This window comes from Cyclopterus lumpus, chromosome 6, assembly GCF_009769545.1.
Source record: "Cyclopterus lumpus isolate fCycLum1 chromosome 6, fCycLum1.pri, whole genome shotgun sequence".
NCBI lineage: Eukaryota > Metazoa > Chordata > Actinopteri > Perciformes > Cyclopteridae > Cyclopterus > Cyclopterus lumpus.
In genome coordinates, this window is record NC_046971.1 from 26672412 (window position 1) to 26692517 (window position 20106).

The following is a 20106-nucleotide window of genomic DNA, read 5'->3' on the forward strand; positions in this document are numbered from 1 at the left end:
ATACAGTCAAATAATATGATTAATTTTTTACTACACTGTCAACATTCACAAAACATATGTGAATAGGTAGTTTTCAGCATTTAAAAAAAAATATATATATTTTTTTCACACATCTAACAAATAACAACACAGTAATGAACTGTATTCTATCATAATAATTATAGCCAACAACATTTTTGTTATATAAATGAATATGCAATGTACAGTTCTTTAATGCACACTTCACATGAGACTTTGACAGTGGAGTTGCCTCAAGAGAAATCAGGACAAGTTGTCCATTCCTGTCATCTTGTTCCGCTCTATCCACTGACGTGTTATTGCAGTGTGTCTAACATATGGGCTCACATCAGTCTCAATAATTACAAATGCACATAGAGAGACTCACAAATGCAAACACAAAGATTGACAAATGCACACAGAACAATTCACAAATATGTTAGATTTACAAATGCACACAGAAGGATTTACAAATACCTTCCAATGCACACATAAGTAAATTATGATTTGAATAAATGTAAAAGAAAAACCACAAATACATTTCTGCATTGCTATGTGGATTCTTCTATTTGTTTGTGGATTTGTTTTTGTTTATTTGTCAATCGCACTGCATTTGTTTGTGGATTGCTCCACATGTGTGTGGATTTATGAGATGTGATTGGTTGAAAATAAGGGCGACATCTGATTGGCTACAGATAGGTCTATGTTGAAAAGAAACGCATTTGTGAATCCACACACGTGGAGCAATCCACAAACAAATGCAGTGCGGTCCACAAATAAATGAATACATACAAATCCACAAACAAATAGAAGAATCCACATAGCAATGCAGAAATGTATTTGTGTTTTTTCTTTTACATTTATTTACATCATAATTTACTTATGTGTGCATTGGAAAGGTATTTGTGAATCGTTCTGCGTGCATTTGTGAGTCTAATTTATTTGTAAATCCTTCTGTGTGCATTTGTAAATCGAACATATTTGTGAATTGTTCTGTGCGCATTTGTCAATCTTTGTGTTTGCGTTTGTGAGTCTCTCTATATGCATTTGCAATTATTGAGACTGATCTGAGCCCATACTAACATGCCATGTTTAGTCAAATACAAACCCATCGCTTCTCTACTCTCTTCCCATCCTCTAAACCACTGCTCTCCTCCTAAAGCTTCTCTTTTGCCTTTAAACCACCTCCTCTATCTCAGAACATCACCCTCTGCATCTCAGACCACTGATGTGACCATGAAAGCTTTTCCTCCACCTGGTAAAGCTCTGCATCCACCTCAAAAAGTTCCTGCACAGAGTCTCCACATCTAAACTTCCATCACTCCATTTAAAGGGAAGTTCCGATATTCATCTTTTTTTCCCATCCTTCCTGTTGATAAGAAAACACTTAACTCACACGGCTCCATTGCTGGGACCTGGTGATGCGGCACTCCGGCTGATAAGGATGACGGCCAAAGCTGTGAATATAATACTTCCTTTCCTTTTTCTACTTCTAAACCTCCTGTATCTCGAATCTCTGTCCTCCGCCCCCATCTCCTGCCTCGCCCTCTGAGCCATAGACCGCATGTATGAAGTCGCCGTAAAGTCGCCCATTGGTTTGAGGACGACTGTTTTGAAGCCTCAAGTTTAACATCCTGGGCGTCGTTTGTGGCCCTTTTCTTGTAACCTGCAGGGTTGCAGGGTGGGGAAAAGTCAAATCTGATAAGCTGGATAAGATATATATTTTTTTAAATCTAGACGATACAAATAACTTTTTTATATTATTTGCCCCGGCTGTGGCTCAGTAGTCGACCTGTAATCTGGTCCGGCTACTCCAGTCCATGTCGGTGTGTCTTTTGGACAAGACACTTAACCCCAAAGTTGCTCCTGCAGTACCTACGTTGTGTGATCGGTGTGAATGTTACTTAGTCCTGATGGGCAGGTCTCTCAGAGGTCAGCGCTGTCAATATAATAGTTGTTGGATGACGTTTGCCAACATCAGCACAGATTTACTTCACCTCCGTGAGTAAACCACTGAAATGGTGTGATTGTGGTCTGAAATGCCGTTGGAATGCTGACCGAGCCCTCGTTATGCTTGTGTTCAAGTTAAGAGGGGGACTTTCTTTCATGATCTGAAGAGCCACAGTGAAAGGGTTAAAGTTCTAAGAAGAAAACACGGACCCCGACCAGACAATGCCGGGGTAGTGACCTGTCAATCACAAGGTGGCCACGCCCTAAAGCATACCTTGCTTTATCGTCTATTTGCCTCTAAATGGTACATCATTTACTAAATGAACACCATGCTGTATTAAATAATACTTGAAACTAGAGATTGAGAACATAAACTTATGTTTCCAATGTTTATTGAGGTTATAAATCAGATGAGAAGTGGGCTAATTTTTTTATAGACGTCTATACGATCTATACTAAAGTTTAAAGCGCATTAGCATCGGCTTCCCTTTTCAGAACCAACGGTTGCCGTCAGGTAGAAGACCTTTGTTCTGCCCTTACTCCATAGTTTTGTTCTTAGCCTTTACAAACGTTCTGTAACCTCCCTCTGTCAAACCAACACCATGCACTAGGAGCCCACTCACAGCAGGATGGGTGACATGAGCCGACTCTCCGTTAGGTGTCCTGTGCTGAAAAAGAGTTCAGAATTCATCGAATATGATGTTTGATGAAGTTGTACAGACATTTATTTTTGGAGTATTGGACAGGAATGGCAGTTTGCAGTCTTTCTTTGATGTATCTTTCAGCTGCAGTGCCAGTAGCAAGAATGTTGTACATAATGTAACGTGTAGGTCTTTCTTCATCTTTACGTCATTGAGTCATCTGCATGGGAAATAAACTGTACTTGTGTATTGCTTTCCTAGTCACACTGTACACACTCAAAGAGCTTTAACATTACATGAATCATCATTCACCCATTCACAACCATTCATACACTGATGGGAGGAGCTACCATGCAAGGTGCCACCTGTCCATCAAGACTCTAACTAACATTCACACTCATTCATACACCACAGGCACAGCTTGCAGGAGCAATTTGGGGTCCTGCCCAAGGACACATAGACATGGACTCGGGGAGCCGGGGATCGAACCGCCGATCCTCCGATTGAAGGACGGTCCTGCTCGACCGCTGAGCCCCACAATTTTAATCTATTTAGTGTCACGGAGTGTCTTAATCCACACTCTAATACGTTTTTAAAGAATGGAATGGAACATTTGAGCTCTCCATGGCTGAATTAGTCTGAATGACAAGATGGTATTCATCATCTTCGCTTCATTCTGATTAAACATTTTAATACCACACACCAATATCTGGGATGGGGGTGGGAGCAACATATGATGATGATGATTCGTTGACTGGCTGATTAAATTCCTAACTACCCAGCAGCCCTGCTGACTCGCTGACTGAATAATTGAATGCATTAGAGAGAGCGTGCTTTAGTGACTGCGTGACAGTCTGGCTGCGCAGATGATTGGCTGACCAGTTCATTAACTAGCTGCTTGGATGCTGCGTTGCTGACCGATGACGTTCCACCTGATTGACTGTTAGACCTGAACTGATATCTCTTCTTCCCTCCGCATCCTATTCCTCAATCTTCATAGTCCCTCCATCTCTCGTCTTCAATTACAAACCAGGATTTATATTGAGAATGTAAATGTAATCTCATAGAAGTACTTAATGCTGCATTACGGAAAGATATGATATAAATTATGTTTAGGCCACACAACTATTTGGTTGGGTGATCCCGGTTTAGGTTACAATAACTTGTGTAGCCTACGTCATTTAAAATGACTCAAATTTGTGCATTTGATTATATGACGAAATTAATGTTACATTTTGGTTTTACACCAGATATAAACATCAGTTTTCTGTTTTCAACCCATTGATCCACTTGCCCCAAACTCTTTCCTATGGGGTCATTGATTAGAACACAACTGGGAATGTGTGTGTCCATCACGACAACGGTTGACATTCCGTAGTCATCGTTTCCTTGACACCACCATGTAATACGCTGTTGTTGCGATCATTTCACATTTTGTTACACCAGGCACCAAATAAATTGTTCCAGAAACATGAACATTAAGCTAGATGTTGTCAAGTTTTGGCTTTTGCTTCGCCTACAGGTGCTAAGTGTGTGACTCTGTCTTTTCAGGACCAGTAGCCGTGATAAGCGGTGAGGAAGACTCCGCCAGCCCTCTTCATCATGTGAACCATGGGATTATCAGTCCCTGTACACTGGATGCCGGGCACGACGCCGTGGTGATTGGAATGACCAGGATCCCCGTCATAGAGAACCCGCAGTACTTCAGACACGGACACAACTGTAACAAACCAGCCACCTGTAAGTACAGACGTCTGGATGGACCCACACACTGGGTCTTATAATATGTATGATGTTTGTGGAACTGTTTTCAGTTTTCACTAATTCATGACTCCTTTGTGGCAATAGCTGTGGCCCGAGGCAGTATGTGTTTTTTGGGTGTTCCATCTTTCCAGTCCATTCTCATGAATGCGATATCTGAGGAACGAATGTCCACTTGGACCCATAACTCAAGTGTTCACATGGGTTAGGGTTGGACGGAGATGGATGCAAACTGCAACACGACTGATTTGCTAACATAGAGCAAGTGAAACAAGATAAATTGGAGTGTTGTATTTGCGTCTGACTTTGATTTATTTAGTCATCCCCCATCATACGACACACAACGTCAACATTATTTATGTGTCATAACCAGCGTAAGCGATGTTTCATAATGCTACCGACCGCCATAAACACACACAAAAAAGAAAAACCCAATTACTTAATTGTCCAGTGTGTAGGATTTGGCGCCAAAGTTGCATATTGCCACCAACTGAAACTTCTCCCATGTGCCAAGCGTGTCTAGAAGAAGAGAACTGCGGTGGGCGTCGCAAAACAGCTTGTGTGTGTGTGTGTGAAAAAAATATCTAGAGTTTGGTTTGTCCATTCTGGGCCACTGTAGAAACGGGTCGACCCCGTCCAATAATCTCTGCCAATAGATCCCCCTAAATGCTCCACAATGTACTAATTGTCATTGCTGAGATTTGGAAAGTTGATGACATCACTAAAAACATCCCCCACCATGAACTGTCTGTTGCATTGAGGGACGTTTCTGGTGGGCTCTGCCTGACAATGACAAGCACATTTCTCATCGAAGCTATACATCTGCTGAGAGGGCATTCACAGCAGAAATATGAGCACCTTGTCATTGTAAAACAAAAAATAAAGAAAACGATACAAATGATTATTTCGTTGTTAACATTCAACAACATTATTTCCCATAAGTCTTTGCCACGGTTGTTGTTCAAAATCAAGATTAGCTCTCTCTTTCTCTCTCAATTGTAATGCAGGTATTTCCGTCCCTCCTTGATTGAGTTTGCGTTGAGAAATATTAATATAAATATAAATAAAGATAGAAATATAGAATTTTTTTCAAAATATAGTTTAAAGCTTCACTCTCTCTTGTTCTTAATTCAATGAAATGTAATTCTTTCTTGCCATTAAAGATACAACCAGTATTTTAGGAGGACGTGCATCTCTCTCTCACACTCACACACACACACACACACACACACACATACACACACACACACACACACACACACACACACACACACACACACAGTATTCTGCCACAGCGGCAGAGCAAATCTCTTTTAGCCTTTACAGCCACATAAATCTAAAGCAAATCCCCTAGGAGACAACACACACACACCAAAACACCACTGATGTTGTTGCCAATTGCGATTCTGATCCATCATAAGAGTCACCTTGTGTGATTATCACCAGCTGTATATTTCCACTGGTGGTGTGTGTGTGTGTGTGTGTGTGTGTCTTAACTGTGTTTCTTCCAATGTGTCTGTGAACATAAACCCATCATCATCTTAAAAAACTTACTATTTCACACAAACACACAAACAAATACACACACACACACACACGAAGAATATACTTTACAAATTCTCATGTATTATAAGTCAATTTCATTTATGCTTTTAGTCTATTACATTATATTGTTGAAATCATTTTTGCATCATTTATTTAATATAATATCATGCATTAATCGACTCTGCAGACCAACAGACCAAATGTCTATGCTTGGACACAAAATGCATTCAATGACCACAACTTTCAAAATCCATGAAGTGTTCAAACCCAACCACCAACCAGAACTCAGAAGTTACACTCCATTTGTCACATTGTAAAAACACCTCACTTTACATAAAAAATGTAAATGAACACGAGCCAATTGTAAATTAACCCGAGTGACCTCGTGTTGTTTTGTAACGCAAACAGATGGCAATCAAGTCCTTTTCAGAGATTATGGAAAAGGTTCACTTTCAATTGGAGCCTCTAAAAGCTAAAGCCCACAGATCGTCGTGTCAAAGTGAACCACCTCATCAATCGGCGATCCAGACAGAAAAGAATTCAAATAAAGAATCGCTGAAAAGCAGAAGAAAGCATTCCCCTGAAGTGTCTGTGCAGCGCTTCTTCTATTGCCATGTGATTGAGATGTTCTTATGATGCATTAAAGACGCCACTTCAAGCAAAGTGTCGTTGAGATGATCTAGAGCTCCTTTGCTGGTGCAGTCGGCTCCGCTGTCCTCTGTAGCCGCTATATGTATGCCGCTGGATGATGCCGGTCCCAGAGCTCATTACAGTCTCGCTAATTGCGACCCAGTGGCGGAACGGTCGAGTCATTCAGTGAACCCCCACTCGCGTGCGCATGGATGTTTGTGTCGAGCGTACAGTCAAACACGTGTGTTGTTTTGTGTCCGTTAGGTGCTTGTACCTGGTTTCGTGTGTATGTTGTGTGTGTGCTGAAGCTACTCAGCCATGCACACAGCACTGCCAGCTGGAATGCAGTAAATGTAGTGCGAGCTCAAGCCGGGGAAGAATTTGACTGTCCGTTAAAAGTTTGAGGTCAAAAGTGTTATGCAAGAGCTGTGAGCAGTTTCAGGCTCAGTTTAATGCAGCCTGTGATGAGCACATCACCGCATCCAGGGAGTGAGACACCCTCGCCACTCCCTGGCCTTTTCTTTGAAATTGTTGCATATTTAAATAAAAAAATATCTACGACCTCGTCAATTGCATTGTCACCAAGGTTTGCGGAACAGTTTCTTTGTCGTCGTTTGACCACTCAGAGTTACCGCAACATCATCATCCAAAATGGCAACTGATAAGCTGAATCACTTTGTCCATTCATCTCCCACCATCTAAAATGCTTTAGAACAAACAATGAATGAAGTACAGAGATGCAGAATTTAAAGACAGATTGTGGCTCTTTGTTAGGTGGGCAAAAAGATAGCTTTTCGCAAAGGTCGGTCATTTATTAGCCCCATTCCAGCCCTATCAGTGCGCCCATGTAATCTATTACATTTTGTCTTGTATGTTGGTTTTTTGTAACCAATAGAACAATAAAGACGCAACAGACTCAGTGCGCCAGGTTTCTGTGTGTAACTATCTTTGTCGACTGACGAATTAAAAACACGCATACAAAAATTTGATGTGCTAAGGCCTCCCAAAACAAGATATCCATCCGTCCATCACCTGTAACTGCTCATCCTATTCAGGGTCCCAAAGGCAGGGGCCACATGGGACAGGGCCGCAAGCTACCACAGGGCTGACAAATGGAGACAGACTAACATTCACGCCTTCAGGAATTTAGAATCCTCAATTAACCTAAGCCACATGTCATTTGACTGTGGGAGGAAGCCGGACAGCCTAGGGCGGGAAAATTAAAAGGGGCGGGCCATTCCGAGCCCATCCTGCTGTGAGGGGTAGCGCTAAGCACCGCACCACACTGTTGCCCTTAACACAGATATACAGCTTTTTTGCCATTTTGATTGGGTATTTTGTCCCTCGAGCAACGAGGCTAAAGGATTGTGCCATTTAAATTGGTCATTTGTGATGTTTAGAGGATACATCCTAATGATTATGATGACCCCCCCTTGACCTTTCTTAAAGTACCACCATAAGGCAACAATCTTTAGTTGTACACAAGACGTATGACATCTGATTGCCCTAAGATTACTGAGTATGTCTGTGCTCACCATTGGACGAACCCTTTCCATTGGGCATGATCTCGTCCTGGAGGCATCCAAATTAGATGCCTGAACCACCTCAGCTGACTTTTGATGCGAAGGAGTAGCGGCTCAACTCCAAGCTCCCCCCTGATGTCCGAGCTCCTTACCCTATCTCTAAGGCTGAGCCCGGCCACTACGGAGGAAACCAATTTTGGCCGCGTGTATCCGAGATCTCGTTCTTTCGGTCACGACCCAGAGTTCGTGACCATAGGTGAGGGTTGGAACAAAGACCGACCAGTAAATTGAGAGGTTTGGCTTCCGGCTCAGCTCCCTCTTCACCAAGACGGTCCAGTATAGCGCCTGTTTTACTGCTGCAGCCGCACCGATTCGACTGTCGATCTCCCGCTCCATCTTACCCTCACTCGCGAACAAGACCCCGAGATCATTGAACTCCTTCGCTTGGGGCAGGCACTCTGTCCTCACCTGGAGGGATCCAATCCACCGGTTTTCAGCAGAGAACCATCGCCTCAGATTTGGAAGTGCTGATTCTCATCCCCGCTGCTTCACACTCGGCTTCAAAACACCCCAGTAAATGCCGGAAGTCAAGGTCCGAGGAGGCCAACAGGACCACATAATCTGCATACAGCAGAGAGACGATCCCGAGACCCCCAAACCTGACCTTCTGCACCCCCCGGCTGCGCCTAGATATCCTGTCCGTGAAAATCACAAACAGGACCGGTGATAAACCATGCCCAAGTTTTAGCATCCGCGGCCACTGCAGCTACAGCCCTTCTGGCCTGACAGTACCTGTCAGCTGCTTCATGAGACCCCTGGGCCAACCAGGTGTCCACCACTGGGTTCTTGGGTTGCCAACACGACAGGCACCGATGACCTTCCGACCACAGCTCCTATTGGCTGTGTCCACAATTGAGGCTTTGAACATGGTCCACTCAGATTCCATGTCCCCAACCTCCCTTGGGATGTGTGAGAAGTTCATCCGGATGTGGGAGTTGAAGAACTCCCGGACAGGGACCAGGTGGTGATCAGTTGACAGCTCTGCTCCTCTCTTCACCCGAGTGTCCAAGACATACGGCTGCAGGTCAATGATACGATTACAAAGTCGATCTCCGGCCTAAGGTGTTCTGGTACCAGGTGCACTTATGAGACACCTTATGTTCGAACATGGTGTTCGTTAAGGACAAACCGTGGCTAGCACAGAAGTCCAATAACGAAACACAGATCGGCAAGCCGTTCCTCCCAATCACGCCCCGCCAGTTTTCTCTGTCATTGCCCAGGTGAGCGTTGAAGTCTCCCAGGAGAACTATGGAGGGGCGGCGGCGCCCTTTCCAGGACCCCTCCCACCGACTCCAAGAAGGCCAGATACTCTGAACTGCTGTTTAGTGCATAAGCACAAACAACAGTCAGAGCCTTACTCCCCGCAACCCGTAGGCGCAGGGAGACGACCTTCTCGTTCTTCGGGGAAAACTCCAACACAGCAGCGCTCAGCCGGGGGCTCTTGAGTATCCCCACTCTCGCCCGGTGCCTCTCACCCTGGGCAACTCCAGAAAAGGACAAAGTCCAACCCTTCTCCAGGAGCTTGGTTCCAGAGCCCATGCTGTGCGTGGAGGTGAGCCCAACAATATCGAGCTGGTACCGCTCCACCTCCCGCACCAGCTCCGGCTCTTACCCCGCTAGCGAGGTGACATTCCACATCCCTAGAGCTAGTCTATGCTGCCGGAGATCGTCTCGCCCAGGCCCCCTGGCTGGCTCACCGCCCGGTCTATATATAGCACCTGACCCCGATGCTTGTCCCTGCGGGTGGTGAGTCCCTGTGGGTGGTTGCTCCATGTTGTTTCTTCGGGCTGAGTCCGCCCAGGCCCCATAGGCGAAGGCCCGGCAACCAGACGCTAGTCGGCGAGCTCCCCTCCTGGGTCTGGCGCCGAGAGGGTGTATTACATTTTTTAAATATCTTTGTCTCTGAAGGCCACAAAGAAAACTACATTGTTTTGAATGTTTGCGTCTTTCAAAGCCGCAAGCTTCATTCCATTTTGCCAGAATCTATGTCCACATAATGACACGTAAGCCTCTCTGGGGGTTAAGTAACAGTTAACAACGAACAGCCAACTCTCTAAAGACGAATCGTCACCATCCCTCGGTGAACATGTATTTGAAAAAAACTAACATTAAAGTTTTAGTCGTAAGACATGCACTAAATTAACACCGGAGGATAAATGTTACACAGTCAGGCATTCACGGTCAAACTTTTTCATCAGAAATTATTCATAGGGAGTTCTGGGGGCTGTGAAGCCTGAATGCCGGTGGTGACAGCATTTCCCAGGGCAATTATTCCATTACATAAGCCGAGTTGTTTAGTACAGTAATTAACCCTCTCCCATGTCCTTTACCCCGCCCTCAGTCCATTCTGCAGAATCAATTTCTCCGCCAGGATATGATGTATTCCGTTACCCGGACCTCTTGTGGTTGCAAGGATTCACACTTTATGAAAACATATTACTTTGACCATTTGATTGCATCATTGACTGCTGACTGTTGGCCCCTATCAGCCAGTTGTCTTAACTGGCTGATAGGGGCCAACAGCTGCTTCAGTTTGGACTATTGTTTTCTGGTTTTACAGAATACAAATTGTTCTTCTATTGATTTGCACGCCCTAGGGAGCACAATCGCCCACATGTACGTGTGCATATCCATCACTTAGCAAATGACAAACTGAACAAAGATGATGTTCCTATCCAACAAAACTTGTGAATCATGTGTCAAGAGGGATTTATGTGGATGGATGGATAGCGTGTATGGCATGTTTGACGATTAGAAAATAAGTTTCAAACGAGTCCACGGAAATCTGCTTAAGGAGGAGGTTGGGTTTGTGCATTGGTCAGAAAAACAAAAGACTTTCACCCAGGAGACTGCTGTTCGTGTCCTGTGCGAACCGAGACAGAACCATGTAGTTTTCTTGCCTAAACACAACCAAGTCATTTTAAGCCAATGTTAACCACACGTTTCAAACGGTGATGGGAGAGAATAAGTTTCCCTCAAAACACAATTGAGTGCAGTTTAGTTATATGGGAGGTCATTTTGAAGGAGACAAGGCTGATCAGCTGAGTGGAAAGCTAATCAGATGTGCTTGCATTCTAGATGGGTACTCCTGGCTCTACTGAGTGCACTTCTCTAGTTTTAAATGTTTATATGCTCAGGGATCTTACTCCAAACTCAATAAGGACTAGCTGGTTCATATCTTTACCAAAAGACATGCTCCAGATGAGCTGTCCCTCAAGGCCCCAGACTCATAAAACAAGCTCCTGCTGTTGTCCTACAGGGACCTGATCTGAATACAGTTTGTTGTTCGTCTTGAGACTAATTAATACGTATTCTTGATGTATTAGAAATATGTGTCACCCAAAGCACAGTCCTAACCTCATTAAGGAATATTAAAATTGTTTTGGTTTAGTTTGGGCCTCTCAGGATCACTGAAGGCTTGTTTTCTGATTCCACCGAGCAGCCGAAACATAAAAAGCAGAATTTCGAACAATTCCGACTGGTGTTGATCCAAACTAAAATGTATTTCTCTTGGTGGAACCTCGTCAATTAGAACACAACTTCCCGTGCTAGACGAGAACCTAAATGTGACATGGAGATTAGTCAGGTAGACAATGCCAGTCCTGTAGCCCAGGCCCTTTGAGGACTCTGGGGTAACCTTAATGGTGAGTTGCACATTTTTCACGCGAGTAGATCCCATGCAAAGTCAATGCATAGACGCATATGGTTGCGATTAATGCGAATTTTCGCCGGGCGGTGCAAATGACCTGAATTGCGCCAATGATGTGAATTGAGTGAAGCAAAAAATTTGCCTCAGTCGCCAAAGTTTAAATATTTAAACTTGACGCTGAGTTGCGAATGCCAATCAGCGCTGAGATGACGTTGTGCCGGTGTTGAATCAAACTGACTGCTGCTACTCTAGCAGCGCTGGAAGCGGCAGTCATTCAGACATGGTCGGTGAAATTGGCGAGCTGTGTGAAACCACGGATGATGTTATGAACCCAAACACCAGGGCGTTAGATGTTCCGACGTTTATGGGATGTCAACAACAAGTTTAAAGCAGAAATGACCCGAATAAACCACAAATAGTCAGGCAAGTAAACTGGAGCAGGTTGTCTTCTAATCAGTAAATCAAGGTTGGATTCCCGGCTCCTCCAGTCCATGTGTCCTACAGAGAGACATGCAGGGTTTAAATGCACTGGGGAGGTGCAGGCGATACCACACAAGAAGATTCACAATCACACATGCGAGAAAACACAGAGGCAGGAAGTGATGTGAACATGGGACACAAGAGGCAAGGAAATTAAAACATAAATAAAACAGGAAACCAACTGAACAAAACCCGAGACCGTGACGATAAAGCCCAAACGCTTGACGTGGATTACGTTTGTTTTTGACGTATCACAAATGTTGGAAGTCGACGGTGGTGGATGGATCAAAAATCAAGTCATATATTTGTTGCCTCAACAACACCAATTACTCATGTTTGGTTTAAATGTTGCAGTAATTTCAAACTAAACCATGATGTTCTTTACTAAACCTAACAAAGTATTGTTGCCCAAATTTAACCTACAATAGTTTTAGTTATAATCTGTGTCTTTTCATCAGATCATTGATTCATTTAGAAAGGATTTCTCTTCTCTCTACTATTTGATAAACATAATTATAATTATTAAGTCTAGTTGATTTTATTCACACAGCCCAATATCACAACCTGTGGTGCTACTGTTGGGTCGTGGCCCACAGCATGCCCAGCACCACGGCAACAAAGGATTTGGTGAAACCGGAACGGAACGGAAGCCATTCGATCTGACATGAAGGTCAGAGTTACTCCAACAAGCTCCGCCCTGACACCTGTCACCTTCAGGTGGCATCAGGCGGTAACCCATTCAAAAGAAGAAGAAAAGACACTTTTGAAAAGGCTTTTCAAAGAGAGCAACAGAGCCACAATTACCCAGAGAGCATCAGTCAGACGTGTTCCTTTGTCTCCATGAAGCTGTCAGGTGTGTTAGTGCAGAAGTCGTTCCGCGGTACTCCAGCGGCTCGGTCTCCGGTCGACGGACTTAATAGATGGAGGTCACCCATGAACCTGAACAGAAGGTCGTTACAAGAAACCTCCAAACCAGCAGGCTGTTGGCTTAATCCAGTGACGAGGGTTTAGAAAGCTCACTGCCCTCATCCCCAATGTGTTGTCCTTAAAGGTACAATACATAGTTAAAAGCAAACTATTGAAATATTGTCATTGAAGCATATCACGTGTTCTTCAGATAATTCCCCCTTGTACCAGCCGGTCTCCATTTAGGTGCATTCTTACAGTGCAGTGTGTATTGATGTGTGCGTGTGTGCATGGCTGCGAGTGTGTGTACCATGCGGGCTAATTAGTGCAGCTACAATTAGCTCGGGATAATGTTAACACAGAGGGAGAGGGGGAGGTCACCTGTCAGCAGTAACACACACACACACACACACACACACACACACATACACACACATACACACAAATGAGAAATACACTATAACCCGGCAGCCTTTTTCAGTTTTGCTCAACACGGACACTTTTTAATACTCTTTCACATTAAACAAATATTCATATTATTTGCAGCGTGCATTTGTTACTACAAACCAGACATTTTGTGTCGAGGTTAGTTACTCCCAAATCGGTTGGCGTGTCTATAAATGTTAAGAGTTTAAAGATTATGGAAATGGCTGCTTTTTACTAGGGTGCCACCTCCAGTTCTGAAAAGTGAAGCCAATGCCTAAGTACTTTTTATTTTCATTCTCTCTAATGACCACCAGGAGGCGACTCCTCTGGTTTTATAGAAGTCTATGCTTCATGTGTTAAAGCTGCATACTCTTTCCCGACCACCAGGGGGCGACTCCTCTGGTTTAATAGAAGTCTATGCTTCATGTGTTAAAGCTGCATTCTCTCTCCTGACCACCAGGGGGCGACTCCTCTGGTTGTATAGAAGTCTATGCTTCATCTGTTAAAGATGCATTCTCTCTACTGACCACCAGGAGGCGACTCCTCTGGTTGTATAGAAGTCTATGCTTCATGTGTTAAAGCTGCATTCTCTCTCCTGACCACCAGGGGGCGACTCCTCTGGTTGTATAGAAGTCTATATAAATGACTCTACTTCTCTTGATTTATTCCCTCAGTAAACATTGTAAACATTAGTTTTTGGTCTCAATCTCTAGTTTCAAGTCTTCTTCAATACAGCGTGATGTTCATCTAGTAAATTATGGTATATTTAGAGTCAAACAGACCATAAAGCAGGGGATGCTTTACGTCTGACAGGTCCTGTCATGTTTTTGTCTGAGAACTTTAACCCTTTCACAGCGTTTCTTCAGTTCATGAAAGTTAATTGTAACATTTCGGGACTCTAAAAATTCCTTATTCAGCATTTGGTTGTACTTTGCTCCGCCCTATTGTGTCACTTCTGGTTGCAAAATAAAGCAACGTGACGTGACTACGCCCACTTATTATACATGTTTGTGTCTCTATGGTTTGTACTGAAGAGATGAAGATGAACTCCCAGCTTACCCTGCTGGTACTTGTCTTGAGATGTGTGTCCTGAGGTTTTGCTTCCCCTCAATACATTTGAATTGAATTCCCTGGTGCACAAAACCTTTCTTTCTTTCCCAAAACTGTGTCCAGGTTACTGCACATAATCCCCGGACCTCTTTTCGGTTTCTTTGGTCGGAAGTAGTTGCAATAAAAAATGACAAAAGGCAGGTTTGTAATGTGGTTCGGATTCATGGGAATTAAGCAAAAGGCTCCATCCACCAAACAGCAGCGCTCACAGCGTGGGATGCAAGCATTGGGGAGGGAGATGTGAAAGCTTTCTTTTTTTTATTGCTTGTGTGGTAGCATTTCAAAATAAGAATAATAAGAATAATTGGATGGACGTCAACTCAGTCCCTTTGTCTCTGTCCCGCTCAGATGTTCAGCACATTAAGAGGAGGGACATCATTTTGAAGAGGGAGCTCGGAGAAGGAGCTTTCGGCAAAGTCTTCCTGGCTGAATGTTACAACCTGAGCCCCACCAAGGACAAGATGCTGGTAGCTGTGAAGGTAAGAGACAGAAGCAGAGGGAGTGTGTGTGTGTGTGTGTGTGTGTGTGTGTGTGTGTGTGTGTGTGTGTGTGTGTAAATTCATGCTGACAAGATGACACACACATGAAAGCAGCTGTGTGTGTTTTTCTGTAAAGTTAGAGGGCTCTACAATTACAGACTGATTTTTTGTTGTCGTTGTCGTTGTTGTTGTTGTTTCGATAATCGCTGGTTCACTGGCTCCGTGAGGTGAATCGGGCCTGCAGTGGTTTTAAGTGTTGCCTTAATGAGCCATCGCTCCGTTTGCCTGACTTTTATAGACAGCAGAGGAAATTCATTCAAAGAACACTCTCTCCAACCTCCAGCACAAATGTGACAGTTATATTTGCAACCAGCCACCGACACAAATCAATTTTAGGTTCACCTGAACGTACCCCCCCCCCCCCCCCCCCCCCCCCGCCCCCCCAAAGAATTAGCGAGAGTCAGAGCAGTTAGACGCCAGCTCATGGAGCCGGGCTTTACTTTGGAAACGATGATGGTTTTGTGAGAACGTTGGGTTAAAGAGTTTTAAATTCTACAGCAGGTCACAAGGTTTGACCTTTTCAAAACCGTAAATGCTGATGTTACAGGAGTACAGCTCTACTGTAGAGCCACCCAGCTGGGTAATGGGATTAGCTGGACCTGTCATGGGGGAGTTCTGTTGTCTGTAATAAAACATTTAAAAAACTAACTTCTTCAAAGTCTCTCGCTCATGACATGCACACACTGTGTTTTGCTTTGGTTTGGGTTTTGGAACCTACAAATGAAGCCTGAATTACAAAACACAGGGGGTTTGAAAATGTGACATATGAAAGGAATAACCATCAGTCCAGTTCATGACATTAACCCTCTCAATGAAGCTGCCATGTGGATATTATGGCATGGCTATGGGATTATTAACATGACATATGTCCAAGACAGAGAATCTGATGTAAGCACCGCAGCGGTTATTAATGGAAACATGGCCGCCACATTGACCTGCAGCAGACAGGTGTTAGTCTTAGTGAGGATAGAGGAGGATTACAGCTGCAGCCTTTTTAATCACGCAGGATATGTTGCCCTTTGCAGCTTTATGCCACACACACACACACACACACACACACACACACACACACACACACACACACACACACACACACACACACAAAGGTTCTCGAGGGCCAGAGCAAAGAGAAGAGAAAAAACATGCAACTGAGAAAAAAACATCCCCATTCATGACAGAGAAACAAGGACACACAATCTGAGGGCTGCTGGGTATTCTCCGTCGGCGGACGGCAGTAATGGGTCCAAACGCTCCGATTACCGTTAATAGCTTTAATAGCAGTCCTGCAGCCATGGTAACCTTCTGGTTTACCTCCCTCACCTATCTCCTCTTCTGTTCATATTATATGCACTGAGCGGGCATGCATACATATTGGTAATGCGGACAAAGCAACACTGTATAGAACCAAACTGTGGCTCAGTTGTAATGGACACATTTGAGAAGGCCTTTGAAAATAGATGATTACAAAAGAGCCTTTATGGTCAATGGATCTGTGGGGGGGAGGATGCAGACGGATCACCTGTACGGAGGTGTGAACAATATGAAAACATGTTTGCAGTTATTCATTGGAGAAAAAGGCTCAGAAATAAGTGTCTGAGTGACCTTTTGGACCCGTGGCAGCGTTCCGCTCCCGTTATTTATGGGCTAATATTATTTTTATTTATTTTTTGCCCGTATGTCCACTGGTTTTCCACCTCGAAAAGAAAATGATACTAGAGCAAGACCAACAAAAAAAAGTGAATGGATTTTGTCATGAGGAAGTATCAAGACCAGTAAAGTAAGCACATGGCGAGAGGGGCGGGACAGGAAGTGGATCGGTCCAACAAGGAGGAGACCGCTGTTTGTTCCCCGTGTGACACGAGAAGTCACTTCTGTGGTTATTTGAACCCAAACAACCATCCTTTCCTCAACCTGACCAAGTGGTTCACGTGTAACAAGTTAGATAAACTTTTGTAAGATAAAGGCGTTATAAGAACCCGGTAGTTGGTCAATTGTTGCAAATGTGTGTATATTTGATTTGTCCTGCTCCAGAAATATGTGAGTTTCTCAGAAGAAGGGATATGATTGTACACACAATGTGTCCATTTTTAATTAGTAGGCATTAGTATTGAAATGTCATCTCATGTTCTCATGATCACAACAAAGCCAAATAAAAAAATGTGTACCTTTCGTGGGACGGATAATATCGTCTGCTGAGTAGCGATGGGCAGACCCGTGTGCTTCCCAGCTTTGTCAGAGATGTACAGACAGACAGTGCACACACACACACATATATATATATATATATATATATATATATATATATATATCAGTATATCAATTATGATCAACGCTGAGGTACGGTTTCATTTGGGCGTTCCTGCAGTCTAGACGCCACGATAACCGCTGAGCAGGTGGAAGAACTCTGCTTTCCCATAATGCTCGGCAGCCAGGACATATTATAGCTGGTTGTAATTACTGACTGAATTAGAGATGGCATTGGCCTGCCCCTCATTGGTCCTTCAAAAGGAAATGACCTGTGACACAATTATTTAAATACTAATTAACCTGTCATGCATATAAACATACTAAGGAAACGCATACAAATATTCCTTATATTTATGAGGGCACTGTGGCTCTAATTATTTGAATTGATAAAGAGATGGCTTCCTGAATATATATATATATATATATATATATATATATATATATATATATATATATATATATATATATATATATATATATATTATGAACTCTATATAAACTGATCCAGGTCATAAGTAAACAGGATGCCATTACTGTGGTGGTATCTCACCTGTGAATAAGCACAATATGCCAGTCAGTGGCCCTACGATAAACAATATCTGTTTTGGCTCTTTTCAAAATAAACTTTAGCTTTACTTATGCAACAACAGTACTTGGTTAGGTTTAGGAATTGTAGTGGTTTAGTATGTTCGTTGGATGAAATAAGTAAGTTTGTTACGTCACTGGCGTTATTTTACCGTAAAATAAAAGTCTGGTGTTTGCTCGACCAATCCAACTTCCTTTTGCAAACGTTTTGCCAAGAAATCTGCCCAGATGATGTCGTTGATGATGATCTCGTTGATGATGATCTCGTTGATGATGATCTCGTTGATGATGATCTCGTTGCCCCCCAACATGTAGGAATGTGCTGTTGCAGCAAGCAAACCTCAACGCTGACTGAAATGTAGCCCACTTTACATAAATGTGATTGTATCCAATCTATTTCATCTTAATTTGGATGATTATCTTACAAAATAGCTTGTTTCCCCCAATAATATTGCTTCATATTGACATTGAGGATTTCCTTTTACAATATCATTAGTTGATGCTTTAGGCTCGACCTGCATCCTATAAGGATTTAAAGCTATAATGATTTAGTGTTAAAAACAGTACAATACAATATCTGCAAATGGCAACTTGTTGAAGGCTAAAGTCATGGAAAGATTGTGGTTTGTTTAAATTAACCACCAATGACCTCCTTTGATTTTGACTTCATTGAACGAGTTCACATTCACACTGGAGTTCAATTGAGAGGTGCAAATTGGTCCAATATGTTGACTCGTATGCACATATTACTACTGTAAAAGTACATAATAACAACCTGTCACTCAGCAGGAACGTCTATTCATGACCACAACCCAGATGAAAACCGATCCTGACAGACACAGTGTGTGTGTGCGTGTGTGTGTGTGTGTGTGTGTGTGTGTGTGTGTGTGTGTGTGTGTGTGTGTTTGTGTTCAGAGCACACTGCAGTGTTAAAGAGAACAACTGGGAAGGATTATGGACTGGAATGTTACATTCTGCGTACTGCCATTTGAAGTATTTTCCAATGTGAACGCCCCCACTTGAAACATATTACATCACATGGATAAACGAACCAAACCGCACAACGTCAACATTGGCTTATGTTTAAACTCAAACCAAGATCTTTTGGTAAACTTAACCAAGTAGTTTTGTTGCCTTAACTTCAAGTTTTTGGTGATAACTGCTGAATAAAATTAATCTCAAACCACTTGGGGTGGCCAGCTGGATTTCAATCCACCCTGAAGACAATTTGAAGGCTTTTCCATATTTTTGAGATTGGATAGCTATCCTATGCACTTCAACCCAGAGACTGCCAGACCAGTGGCACTGTTTCAGGTATGAAGTATATACCTCATCGATCTGACATCAAGTGCCACTGTTATGCAAGTGAGGTCCAAGTCTGAAGGAGTGTCATGTATCGCCCCATCACAGCTGGACGGATAAACAAAAGGTTAAAGGTCCTGCTCAAATTGAAGAAGTTAAAGGAATTAAAGGAGATGCTGTAGCTACTGATGGCTGTTCTTCAGGCCACTTCTCTGTCTGTTTCATTTGACCCACACGGATTCACGTTTTACTCCAGATGTTGTTTGCTACTTCAAGCTGCAAGTGAGAGAAGTGGACCATAATAACGCGGAGGGAGGCATGTTTCCATGGCTACCCAAGTGCAAGCATGATGTGGTTGTGTAAACCACTGTATTGTCTCTCTCTCTCTAGACTCTGAAGGACCCCACCCTCGCCGCCAGGAAGGATTTCCAGCGCGAGGCCGAGTTGCTGACCAACCTGCAGCACGAGCACATAGTGAAGTTCTACGGAGTGTGCGTGGACGGAGACCCTCTCATCATGGTCTTTGAATACATGAAGCACGGGGATCTCAACAAGTTCCTCAGGTGAGCTCGGCAGACGGCGCCACCCGGTGGCGTGAGGAAGCTTTGGACCTCTGGGAGTTCAGAGTAGGGACCAAAGTGAAGCTTTGTGTACTGCCACAAAATGTTCCATTTCATTGGGGGAAAAACTAGATTTCTTACAAATATTATGTGAATATTAAGTCGATATTAAGGGTGTTAAGTGACGTGAAGAGT

At 43.4% G+C, this 20106-nt stretch overlaps 1 protein-coding gene across 1 annotated transcript in view; it reads left to right on the top strand.

Moving 5' to 3' along the window:
* Positions 1–20106, top strand: part of LOC117732328 (NT-3 growth factor receptor-like) — a 174868-nt gene that overhangs the window by 135156 nt on the left and 19606 nt on the right. The window contains exons 13-15 of the mRNA XM_034535220.1: positions 4140–4328; positions 15027–15157; positions 19742–19914. Coding sequence (XP_034391111.1) covers positions 4140–4328; positions 15027–15157; positions 19742–19914 — 493 coding nt within the window. The remainder of the gene's footprint in view (positions 1–4139; positions 4329–15026; positions 15158–19741; positions 19915–20106) is intronic.